General features: G+C 36.2%; 1 protein-coding gene across 3 annotated transcripts in view; it reads right to left on the reverse strand.

The window, feature by feature from the left end:
• Nucleotides 1–12299, reverse strand: part of pik3cd (phosphatidylinositol-4,5-bisphosphate 3-kinase, catalytic subunit delta) — a 28452-nt gene that overhangs the window by 13627 nt on the left and 2526 nt on the right. For 2 of the 3 annotated variants that reach the window (XM_051880052.1, XM_051880051.1), the window contains exons 3-14: nucleotides 10962–11190; nucleotides 10396–10446; nucleotides 10063–10289; nucleotides 8455–8634; nucleotides 6958–7113; nucleotides 5561–5650; nucleotides 3488–3706; nucleotides 1456–1552; nucleotides 1133–1263; nucleotides 959–1009; nucleotides 573–740; nucleotides 96–217 (exon numbers count right to left, since the gene is read on the reverse strand). In XM_051880052.1, coding sequence (XP_051736012.1) covers nucleotides 96–217; nucleotides 573–740; nucleotides 959–1009; nucleotides 1133–1263; nucleotides 1456–1552; nucleotides 3488–3706; nucleotides 5561–5650; nucleotides 6958–7113; nucleotides 8455–8634; nucleotides 10063–10289; nucleotides 10396–10446; nucleotides 10962–11190 — 1721 coding nt within the window. The remainder of the gene's footprint in view (nucleotides 1–95; nucleotides 218–572; nucleotides 741–958; nucleotides 1010–1132; nucleotides 1264–1455; nucleotides 1553–3487; nucleotides 3707–5560; nucleotides 5651–6957; nucleotides 7114–8454; nucleotides 8635–10062; nucleotides 10290–10395; nucleotides 10447–10961; nucleotides 11191–12299) is intronic. The other variant, XM_051880053.1, reaches the window with a different exon arrangement.

The following is a 12299-nucleotide window of genomic DNA, read 5'->3' on the forward strand; positions in this document are numbered from 1 at the left end:
TTTTGACATGTATACAAGACAGAGACATGCAGACATCCCGCAATTTTTTAAAGCTTTGAAGAGAAGATGATGATTAGAGAGGCAGTGCCACCCACCTCAACTTCCTGAGGCAGCGGATGGTGAAGGAGCGGACATGAGGGTCAGGGAAACTGTAGTCTAGAAGTTCTAGAGCATGTAGAGCGGGCAATTCTGGCCATTTCCGTAACAAACCAAACATCTGAGAAAAGAAAAAAATAGAGGGGGTGTACAACAGCCTCTCAATCTATAAAGCTGGAAAAACAAGCATCCTGAGTAGTGGTGGTAAAGATGTGTGGAAGAAATAGCAAATCAATCCTGAGGCAGCAACTTTTAAACAATGATGACATGAAATAAAAGGATAAATGCTATTGTTATTGTGCTTTATAAATAAATGATTGATTTATATTATTATTTATTTTGTACTTGTTTGACTTTGCACTAATCCTTTACCAGAGAAAATGAGTAAAATAAATTCATATAAAAAAACGTAAACTGTATATGGTATTCCTCGAATATTTGCTGAAAAGAATGATATCCCAAGGAACCAGTCTTACCTGAGCCACGTCCTCGTGTTTGTTCCACTTAGTGACGAGGAGGAGTTTGGAGAGGCTCTCCGGGTATCGCTGCCTCACCTCTCCTCGCAACTTCCACAGAAGCTCCTTCTCGTCCTCAAAGATCTCTGTGAAGTTTTTATTGTCTACAATCTCTCTCAGTTTCAGGTGCTAGAAGAAAACAGTCAATGTCGTTAGAAATGAAAGACTACTAAAGTAGTTTTAGCGTCTCTAGCGATATGAATCATGGGAAAATGTTCAATGCTTCAGCAAACCACAACTTAACAGTGCTGCATACATACAGGCCCTAATGTAGTAACCATTTCCATTTCGTGACAGATCTATCTGCACGATTCGCCTCTAACAGACCAATGAATGCTATTTCTCACCTCTTCTTTTGTTGCAACAACCTTTTCACCATTCAGACCCAGTTCGTTCAGCTGAAAATAATAGGGAGATAATGACAGAGTATTTATACACCATTTTCATTAAAAAATTAAGATGTATTGCATAAGACATTACGAGAAGAACACAACCATTAAGGAGAACCACAAAAAAAGCACCTTTTCGATTGGAGGATAATACAAGGGGTGTGGTCTGATGTTGGGAAAGCGAACCAGCAGACCAGCTGTGCTGTCAATGTTTGGATTTTTCTCCACAGTGCCCATAGGATTCAACAAATCACCTTTATCATCTGAAAACAAAGCGAATGACCTGTTAAGACCTAAATTGAGGTCCCTAAACCAAAAATAACTTCAAAATAAGGGAACTATAAAATCTCTCCTGTGACTCTGTACTGCAGAATCTCTAAAATATCTCGGTGACTGAAGGTCATACCAAAAGAATTAGCTGTAAATAGCATGAGCTACTGGTCATTTTAAAGTACCTGGGACCGATGGCCATGTGGACAGGGAAAATTCTCCAGTCTTCAGCTGGTCCTTGTAGTCAAACACCATTGTGTTAACCCAGGCTAATGGGCAGTCCTGAGGAAAGAGGGGTCATTTGGAGTTATATTAACCATATTGACATTGCACTTTACACAATAGTCATTTTATGTGGGAGAAGTGACATAGTCATCTAAACAACGGTGTACACTAATGATTCAGTTGTGGGAGGTGACAATTTAACTGACTAACCAAATATTCCAGCCACAGAAGCAGTGATTTCCAATATACCAACAAAACAAATCTAACACATCCTGTGTATGACTAGTCCAGTTGTCAAATTCAGCACTGCTATTTGTGCAGACAGACATTTCTGCAATCACTGAAGTATTTTAAGAAGGGCTGTTTGTGAAAACTTCATAAATTGTTAAATTATTAAGCCAATATAATGCTATGAAATATATATGAGGAAAAACAGTGATCCTTCAGAAATCATTGATTTGATACTCAGTTATTATCAATGTTAGAATAAATGCTTTTAACTTTTTATTCAACAAAGAATCCTGAAAAAGTATCACAGGTTATAAAATAATATTAAGCAGCACAACTGTTTTCAACATTGATAATAAATCAGCATATTAGAATGATTTCTGAAGGATCATGTGACACTGAAGACTGGAGTAATGATGCTGAAAATACAGCTTTGCATCACAGAAATAAATTATATTTTAAAGTATATTAAAATAGAAAACCATAATTTTAAATTGTAATAATATTTCACAATATTATTGTTTTTTACTGTATTTATTATGAAATAAATGCAGCCTTAAAGAGCATAAGAGACAAAAACATTATAGTAATGTTTCCAAACTTGACTGGTAGTGTAGATAAGTTTGAAACTTATCAAATCATTTTTAAAATAAAGATTATTATTGAAATCCAACATCTACATGTGAATATTCAGTCAAAATCTAGAAATAATAATAAGGCAAAAAAAAATATATTAAACAAAAATAGGTTAAAATCCAAATTGAAATCTATATTGCCTAAATCTACATAGTAACAGCATATATTAAATACACTTTTAAACTCTTAAAAGTGGTTCTGAAGAAATTCTGTTATAATAAAATTGTGTTAATTCATTTATAATTCATAATAAATTGTAGAATAATTAAAAACAGAATTTAAGTAAATAATTTATAAAATAAGATTATCCTATCCCATCTAGATAAGTAATTGTACAAATTGTTGATGCATACATTTCTAAGCCGTAAGATTCATTGGCCAAACATAATACACTTAAAATTGGAGATGACCAAACATGGGTTTCTGTACAATGCGAGAATAACAGAAGGAGACTTTTTTTCTCTTCATGTCTCACCCATGTGGACTTCTTCTCTAGTTCGCTGAAAGAGAAGTAACACTGAAAGCAGAAGTGGATGCGTTGGCGTTGAGCCACGGCAGCCCACCATATACACGCAAACACATACACACACACACACACACTTTGACACCTGGGAATTTCAACACTGCGTCTTCATTTGACAATGCACGCTATATGACAGAGACCGAGCCACGAAAGAGGCGGGCTGAGGAGTTCTGATTTGACATCAACTAGCTGCTCTGTCCTAACGTTTAACTTGGGTTACTCACATTAAGCAGGAAAGGACCACAACATCCTGTCATAAGGGTTTAAATAATATTGCATCAAGCTGATTATACTGTCTTCGTACTATCCTTGTTTAATCTTTTATTACTGTCTGTCTTCATTACCTGTTGTCTGTAATTATTACCTATTCTTTGTATCTCCTTTGTAAAGCGTCCTTGAGCAATGGAAAGGCCCTATATAAGTGGAACTTATTATTATTATGTGTATGTGTATTTGACTTGGAAGCATCATTCACTGTGAATGTGTTAGGCATCCATGCATGTCAAACACTCCAAGTATAGCATCTGTTAGGTGTCTCATCTCTCGTCAGTCAGCCAGTTGGTTGCTAAGTGACTTGTTTTCTGTTGAAATGAAATGAAACATACCGCTCTTTTGTTTTTCTTCTTGGTAGGCCGCTTCTTGGTCTTCTCGATGACGCCATAGAGGGCAAAGCAGAGGCGGCTCATGCGAGGCAGGTCACTCACGTTGATGTCGAACACTAATTTCTGGTCCCATACAGGTTCAGAGCAAACACTGACCTCATTACTGGTCACCACTTTGCACAGGAGCTCGCTGCCATGGAAGAGGCCAGCCTGAACTACAAGCTGAGAGAAAGATAATGATTGCAGAGCTGCAAATTAGTCTCAAATCTGCCTTAAAGAGTATAGTTTTTGGGAAAGGGAACTTACTTTCAATTTTTTAAAAATGAAAGAATGCATGAATGAATGTAGTGAGTTAAGAGGAAGTAAATGAGTGTCTGGCAAGAAAAGCAAGTTAGGGAGAGCAACTTGTTACATGGGTCAGTTGTCATGTTTTCTCTAGCAGTGGTTTTGTTTGTTTGTTTGTTTGTTTGCTTGCTTGCTTCAAAAAACAAGTTCAAATTAACTATAATTAATTTTTTTGTAACATAGTTTTATTGAAAAAACATGCAGGATAACAAGGAAATAACCAATGAATATATATATATATATATATATATATATATATATATATACACACACACACACACACATACATACATATATATATATATATATATATATATATATTTTTTTTTTTTTTTTTTTTTTTTAACTACCTTCCCTAGCTTTAATTCATACTTATAATAATTTAACGTTTGTGAACTCTATCCTCCAAACTTAAACTTTACAATATAATCATATTTTTAATATAGATGTTGGGTAAACAAATAAACACAATTTAAAACCAAATAATAAAGATTGATTTTAACTGAAAGGTTGAAGTTAATGTCCTATGGACAAGACCAGTTTCTTTTCAAGCTGTCACACACGTTTTAAATTTATTTTTAAATTTTATATTTTTGCTGTTTTATGGATCATTTTGTCTTTCACAATCATTTTATTTAATGGCATTCCCATTGTGACAACCTTCCCAATAAAATGAGACAATGTGTTAACATGTTAAACTGTATATTTTTTTGTAAACAATAATGATGGAAACATTTAAGAGCTTTTTTTGTAGTAAAGGCTTTAAGATATGTGCCTTATAGAGATTACAGAAATTAAACTCTAAAAAAAAAAAAAAATCTAAAAAATATAGGTAGTAAAAGTGACAACAAGTTCCAGTCTTTCCTGTAAGTGTATCAGAAGTCCAGAAGTTTAGAACACAATCCTGATCCATTCATAACCACGTTTAAAACCCACCAGTTTTCACTCACTACAGCAGGGCACAAATAAAATGTGTAAATGCTTCCTTTAAGACTGAAACAGAGAGTATGCCAGAGAACAAAACGTATAAAGGTGCTAAAACAAATCTGGATTCAGAGCTCTTGGGCAAAATTTGCCAGAACAATAAATACTGAGAAAAAAGCAAACCGAATACTACTTAAAATGAGCAGCAGAGAAATGTTGATACGCATCAATTCAAAAGTCTAAACCTTCATTCTGACATTGATGAAAGCTAGAAATTATTTATTAAACAGTTTGTTTTGAAGACGAATTACAACACATGCAGGTTTTTACATGGTAAAATGCAATGTCATGCAAATGTATTTAACATTGTACACTACTGCACTAATTGTACCTCAGGCTAGATAGAAAGAAAAAAAAAAAAATCTAACCAGCCTACATGCGTTTCTCATGAATTTTTTAAAATAGAAACAACCGTCCAATGTCTGTTGACTTCTCCGACAAGCAAAAAGGAGATGCAAGTGGTGAACATAAGCAACAGTGCTGGCCTTTTCTAAGAATCTAGGCCCAAGAGAGAGAGCCGTAAAGCCAGATAGTCACTCCCCACTTCCTGTTTTGATGTTTCACTTAACCGCTTCTGATGAATTATGGGAAATATGTGGTCAGGGTCACATGACCACAGTGTTCATGATTTCACCCCTCACTACCTGCCACAGTTGAGATGCTAAACAACATAACGCGCACCCCACTAACAATATACAAATGCAGGCAGACAAACAAACAAACAAACAAACAAACAAGCAGTTTTACCTTCATGCCCTCATCCGCATTCACTCGGCTACCCTGTAGAAGGTATATATAGAAAGGCTCCTGGATATGCCACAGCGAAGATGTGTTTTGCTGTTGAGAAGAAAATATATATTTAACTTTTTAAAAACATTTTCTTAGTCATATCTTCATATTTTCATTGCAAACTGAAAAGCGAGTGTGGGAGTACGTCTGTGCACGCATTTGAGCATGCTTGACAGAGAAAACAAAACCAAACTGAAGGAGGAACTAAGTCTGTGAATTCAATGTTGGAAATGTAAACCAAGCAGTGAATTCAGTTCAGTATCACTCTTTCATCTAATATCAGAATATCATATACAGTGGGCAACCTCAAAAGAAACGTACATAGTATTATTGGGGAAGTTGTTTTGAAACTGTAGTTAGAAAATTAAAATGGTTAGCTACACTACAAACTGCTAACAAATTGTAGACTTTATTGAAGCTATTTTTATATCTTTATAAATGCCTAACTTAATACAGGCTACAATTTATTTTTACAACCCAAGCAGTATTTATCTGTCACAAAAACAGTGAGGTTCTCCATTAAAATGACTGCATTAAATTTATTAGATTAAATATAGCTTACACATTTACACTAAATACAAACAAAATGATATTATATTAATTAATAAAAGAAGGCACGGGGATGTCTGTGCAATCACTCAAATGAACCAAAGAATCATTGCTTAACTAGTCCATTTAAACGGACTCTCCGAATGAACTAATTCACTACAAAAAAAATCATGCTTCCGGAAAAAAAAAAAAAGTCAAAAATTAGCAATGAAGCATTTTGTCACCCTTTACCTCTATTCTTCGAAAATGCCAACATGCTATCACAAGAAAACGAGGTGGCATTTCGAATTTGTATGATGTTATTTGTACAAAAACGTACAACAAGAAGGTCCACGCCTAAATCTAACCATCAATGGGGCATAAGTAGATCATACAAAAACATGAATGATACTGCACAAATTCATAACAATTAGCCACCAATTCTCCAAAATTAAAAAAAGTTACGAACTGCGATAAGAGTGTGAAAATGTAGCTTGTTTAATAAACAGCTGAGCTACTGTCATGCTAATAATTAAATAAACTAGTAGAGTTGATACATTTAATTATTGACATATTTTAAAATTCCGGAAGCCTAAACATCTAACACAGAAAAAACATTTATGCTCCGTCTCATTAATTCAAAGCACTTCCATGGAGGGGTCACAGATGGCAAAAAAGTCACCATGGGTAAATGATTGCAAGTATGTCACATTGCAAATCGAGTTCACAGAGGTTGAAGTCTACAACACAAGCTACAAGAAAAAAACATGATAAGTAGTTCCCCTGTTAATAACAGATCGTGTTCCGGTGTAAAAGTGCCATCTCACCCTTTTCAGAGGCAGCGGGGGCGGTTTGGACTGGGCGCGGCTTCTGGACACCTGGTTACTGAGGCCACCCTGTTCCTCCTGGTACTTGATGATGGCTGAATGATGCACCACAGTCAGTTGTGGGGTAAGACCTCCATGCAAACACGTGAAAATATACTGCGGGAGAAAAAAATAAAGAAAAAATGAGCTCATATGTTCAAGACGCATTGTGTTATGGGAGAAACAGGTACAAATCATGCCCTGAATCATCTTCATCCCATAATTTCTTGTCATTTCTCCACTTTCACGATCAATAAAATGACAAAAATTCTTAAATAAAAAAATGAATGAGGTAGAGCACAAGATTAATGTTTTTTTTTCGTAAACAGACACAGAGATAGATGGAAATGGTAGCCGAGGTACAGATGGTTTTATCAGTTCCTGTTTTTTTAGACTATAAAGACTGGACCAGATCCAGTACTCCTGAACTAATCATCATCAGATCCTGCGGCCTGTTCATTTAGGTAGCGTAATGCAGCTGAAATCACATTATCCTCAACGTAGTTGATGTTTTGAAGGCTGGTAGAGATGTATGACTCATCTTTGCAGGTACAGGCAGTTTCTAAATCAACAACTGTTGCAGAGCCGTGAAGTCCTAAGATGAATTCAAATCAAGGCCTCTGAAGAGCTTGACAAACTTTACATTGCAGAAAATGGAATATATACAATAAGACAAGATATAATAAGACATGAAGCAGGCATTAGTGAGAGATGGGTTGTATGTGCTCGTCTGGGGCCCGTTGCACCAGCTGTGCTTAAGGTATAACTTAGCTTAATTTTGATGTAAATGGGCACTAAGTTACAACTTGCGCACTACTAAATATTTTTGCGTTGCACCATTAAACTTAGTTTAAGCTTAAATCTAAGTATAAACTAAATATTTACGGAAGCCTCCAAACAGGAGTGATGGTTAGAATAATAATAATAGCATCAGACTGACTGAACTGCATCAATAAGCTCTTGTTTTACCTGACAGACTTCAATTCTTTAGACATATATGATAATGCTGATATTTACACTCACTTAAAAGAAAGAACATTATGTAAATAGATAACTCTGTTCACAGGCTCTTCAACACAAACCCATCGTAAACAGTGTGCAGCTGTGTGCATCGGTCCGTGTTGTAATTTGCATATAAAAATACCCATTGTGTTATCGGGAAAGGTCCGCGAGCCGGGCCTCGAACTCGCAATGGCGCTATATGTCATAGGCTAGGCTATCGGCGCCAACAGCTGCGTTCTTTCTTAAGAAAAAATGGTGCAACCGAATAAAGTACAGAGTTAGTTACAAACTAACTAGTAGTTACTAAGCCTCTAGTGTGGACTTTACATTCCAATTTAAGTAAGAACTTACAAATGGCTGGTGCAACCCTAACCTAGAGTCTGCTGCTTTTATAAGAATTTTAAAGAAAATGTAACTGTGAAGGTGAAAAGATGTTGATGATTTTTGCAGACTTACTTTAAACTGGAAGAGTGGATATGTCCCATAAATGAACTCCATTCTCCCATTAACCTGCAGAGTGTAGTCCTCTGGCTTCTCCTGCTTTGCCGATCGGAACACGGTGGACTTCTTTCTCAGGGCGTTCCGTTTCAGAACCATCGGCAGGTCCTGTGGATCTTGCTGGAGAACGAAGCTCTCCTACAAATTAAAAATGTGAAATGCATTCAATTAGAAGTCATACTCTATTTCAGTGTTTCTCAGAGTGGGGTCCGTCTCATAACAAGCAGGTCAAAAAACTCCCCAAAAAGTGATTCAAGTGAACGTCCGTCCATTTCAGCAGTTTGGGTTCCAGAAGAAATTTGCCCGTTCATTTTTCTTCATTCTTCCATTTGAAAAAGCCTACAATATATGCTGAAACTACTGACTATAATATTATAATCTAACATGAACAATATAAGCATATATTTTTATATATACTATAATTTGCAGTACCGTTGAAAATGTAGGGTCAGTAATATATATATATATTTTTTTTTATTCAGCAAGGATGCATTAAATAATAATAATAAGAAACATTTCTTGTGCACCAAATCAGCCTATAAAATGATTTTTGAAGGATCATGTGACACTGAAGACTGGAGTAATGATGCTGAAAATTCAGCTTTGCATCACAGAAATAAAAAATATTTTAAAACACATTAAATTAGAAAACAGATATTTTAAATTGTAATAATATTTCACAATATTACTGTTTTTACTGTATTTTTGATTAAATAAATGCAGCCTTGGTGAGCATAAGAGACTTAACTCCAAACTTTTGAACAATAATGTATAATTTAAAATACTGAATATAATTATGTAGAATTTTTTGCATCTTAATAAACAAAAAACTGAGAATGCAGGACTGCATTGAGAGTGTGGGGAGACTTTGTTTTATGGGAGTGGGTGGTCATGGTTGCAATGATCCTCATTTCCATGGTAACAGCGACTTCTCTGGGGTCCGTGAACAGTTTGTTTTATGAAAGGGGTCCTCAGTTCAAAAAAGTTGTAGAAAGCATGCTCTAAATATAGTAAAAATGAAGAAAATTCCCTCATAATCACTGGTGTGCATAGGGTCAGGTGCACTGACAATAGTGTGATTAATTACTCATAAAGCAATTGTTTTTCTCTGCAAATGCGATGTCGAAACAGTTTAGCGTTTGATCCATGTCATGCATTATAAAAACAAGTGTTGCTGGAGTTTTTTTTTTTTCAGTTCAGACACATTACAAGGTAAAAGATCATAGGTAAATAACATTCACGTTGAGTGGGTGGGGGATTGACAGGCAACACAACACATATAAATACTATCAAAGGCCTCACTCTGGAAAACTGGGTCAGTGAGACTCATGTGTGCCTGCAGATGCTGCAGTGACATCATCACCGTGTCAAACATCTCCTGACTGTTACGATTTGTGAAATCAAAGGCAGAAAATATGTCAGTCTAAAATTAGACTTTTGCATGTTTTGCATGTGAGGATTAAATTGTCAACGGCTACATAACATGCTCAGATCAGCACAAACAGAAGGAAGATAAATAGAATTATACTGAATAAAAGAACCCATGTAAAATATGATTACACTCACCTCACTGCCCTCAAACTTCACATTGACAAGGATCTTTTTGACAGTGCGTGATTTCCCAGATTGTGCCACTATAGAGCACGGCTCCAAGTCACATGGGAAGTTGTACTCCATCCACTGATACCACGGTAACATCTGGCGCACCTGAGCACGCTCTTCACAAAATGTCCGCATTTTCGTTCGGAATTCATTCACCTCGTGGTTCTTTTGGGAGTCAAATTCATGATGACCTGTGGAGACAAGGTTTTTAGTTAGAATAAAGTCAGAATGCTAAAACTGTGCTGTCAACATTTGATTTTCAATTCCGAAAGTAAGTGCAACAAATAATACAACTACCATATACTGAGACCTCTCTGCGACACAAAAAAAATGGACTGCAAATCTGTTCTGGAAGTGTTGTAGAAAAAACAGCAGGGAAGAACAATGCTAAATGCAAATAATATCATCCAACATACGGTATAATCATATGTATTTATTAAAGCAAAACAAAAAGGGTTTAAATGACTTTTAAAAGAGAGAAGAAAATACTTCCCATATCTTTTGTTGGCCCGAGTCCAATGAAACTCTATGATATTTTGGCGCAAATTCATCTAACACTTGGTAGAAGCTAGTCGAATTAGACAACATGGACAGATTGTGTGACACATCCTCATTCTCAAAATCATTAACCAAGGTAGGAAAATACAAATGATGAAATAATCGAGAGATCAAGAGATCTTTAGAAACCAGATCCAAATCAGCATGTCATGCTTATAATTTTTTTCTTTTAAAGAAAAACAAATTCTTCTTAATTGCTGGAGAGCTGCCAAAACCACATCATTCTGCTGCAGTGCTGAGTAAATGCAAAGCTGCTTCCATTGTGAGCCATTCGTACAGCTTTGAGGTCAGCTGAAGATACAAACCTTTCCCTATAAGCAGACTGATCTGGGTGGTGATGAGCTTCTCCACTCGGTCTCCTTCCCGGGCCACCAGCCTGAGAATCGGCATGAACGGCCGAACGTCACACAGGCGACGCTGCTCGTCTTCCAGCTCCTCCCGCTCTGCGGTCATGTTGATGCAGGTAAAGACGTAGGCGTCCGGGTCACTCAGGGCACTGAACAGAGGCTCGTTCTTGGCATTCTTCCACACCATCTAAGACACAAATAAAAAAAATGTAATGTGTTCAATGGGTTTGGCTGCAGTCGGTTCCTATAATTTTACTGCAGAGCATCTAATAGCAACATATGACGTGCTTTGAATAATATTACCCAGCATATGATGCTGAGAGGCTTACTGACCAGCTTAACCTGTAAGACTTCCTTAGTCAAACAAATTCACAAGAAAAACCACACATTTTAGAAAGGCGAACATCATGCCTTTAGTGGTGTACCAGCTAAACCAGCTGTTTACCAAAATGTGTTCAACTTTTAATAAGCATATTGATTATATTATTGTGTGCCAAATCATTAATTCAATCAAATACTTTTGTGTAGTTGAAATGTCCTGCAGTGTGTCACAAAAACTAACTACAAGTATTTAAACAGCATTTTGCTTTTTTTTTAATTAATATTATTTCTTATTTTAATTATTACAGATGCAGGTTTATAACCTCTTATTAAAGAAGTTGTCTATTCAACATTTACTCACCCTCATGAACGAATCATTCAGACCAATTTGTGAACCAAATCAACTGATTCATTGAAAAGATCCGTTCACCATTTGGACTTTGCTAGGTCTCTCATGAACTTGCCAAAGAGCGTTAGGTCGAATGTTATGATTTTTTTAATGAATAATGATTTAAATTTTGTTATTTAATCTATTGTAAGACTTTAGCACCCGGTTTCACAGACAAGGCCTAAACCTAGTCCCAGACTAAAAAGCATGTTTAAGCTGTTTTAAAGGGGACCTATAATGCCCCTTTTACAAGATGTAATATAAGTCTCTGGAGTCCCCAGAATGTGTCTGTGAAGTTTCAGCTCAAAAGACCCCACAGATCATTTATTAGAGCTTGTCAAATTTGCCCCTATTTGGGTGTGAGCAAAAACACACCATTTTGTGTGTGTCCCTTTAAATGCTGCTCCCGCCCGCTTTCCAGAAGAGGGCGGAGCTTTAGCAGCTCGCACTTCGGTTGCTCAACAACAACAAAGCTGTAGAATCTCACACAGCCAAAACTGATGTCAGTAACGGTGTTCAGCCTTACATTGTTCAAACCGGAGTCGACACTGATGGAGAGACTCAGGAAGAAGTTACAACTTTTAGAA

Source organism: Ctenopharyngodon idella, chromosome 22 (genome assembly GCF_019924925.1).
Source record: "Ctenopharyngodon idella isolate HZGC_01 chromosome 22, HZGC01, whole genome shotgun sequence".
Lineage (NCBI taxonomy): Eukaryota > Metazoa > Chordata > Actinopteri > Cypriniformes > Xenocyprididae > Ctenopharyngodon > Ctenopharyngodon idella.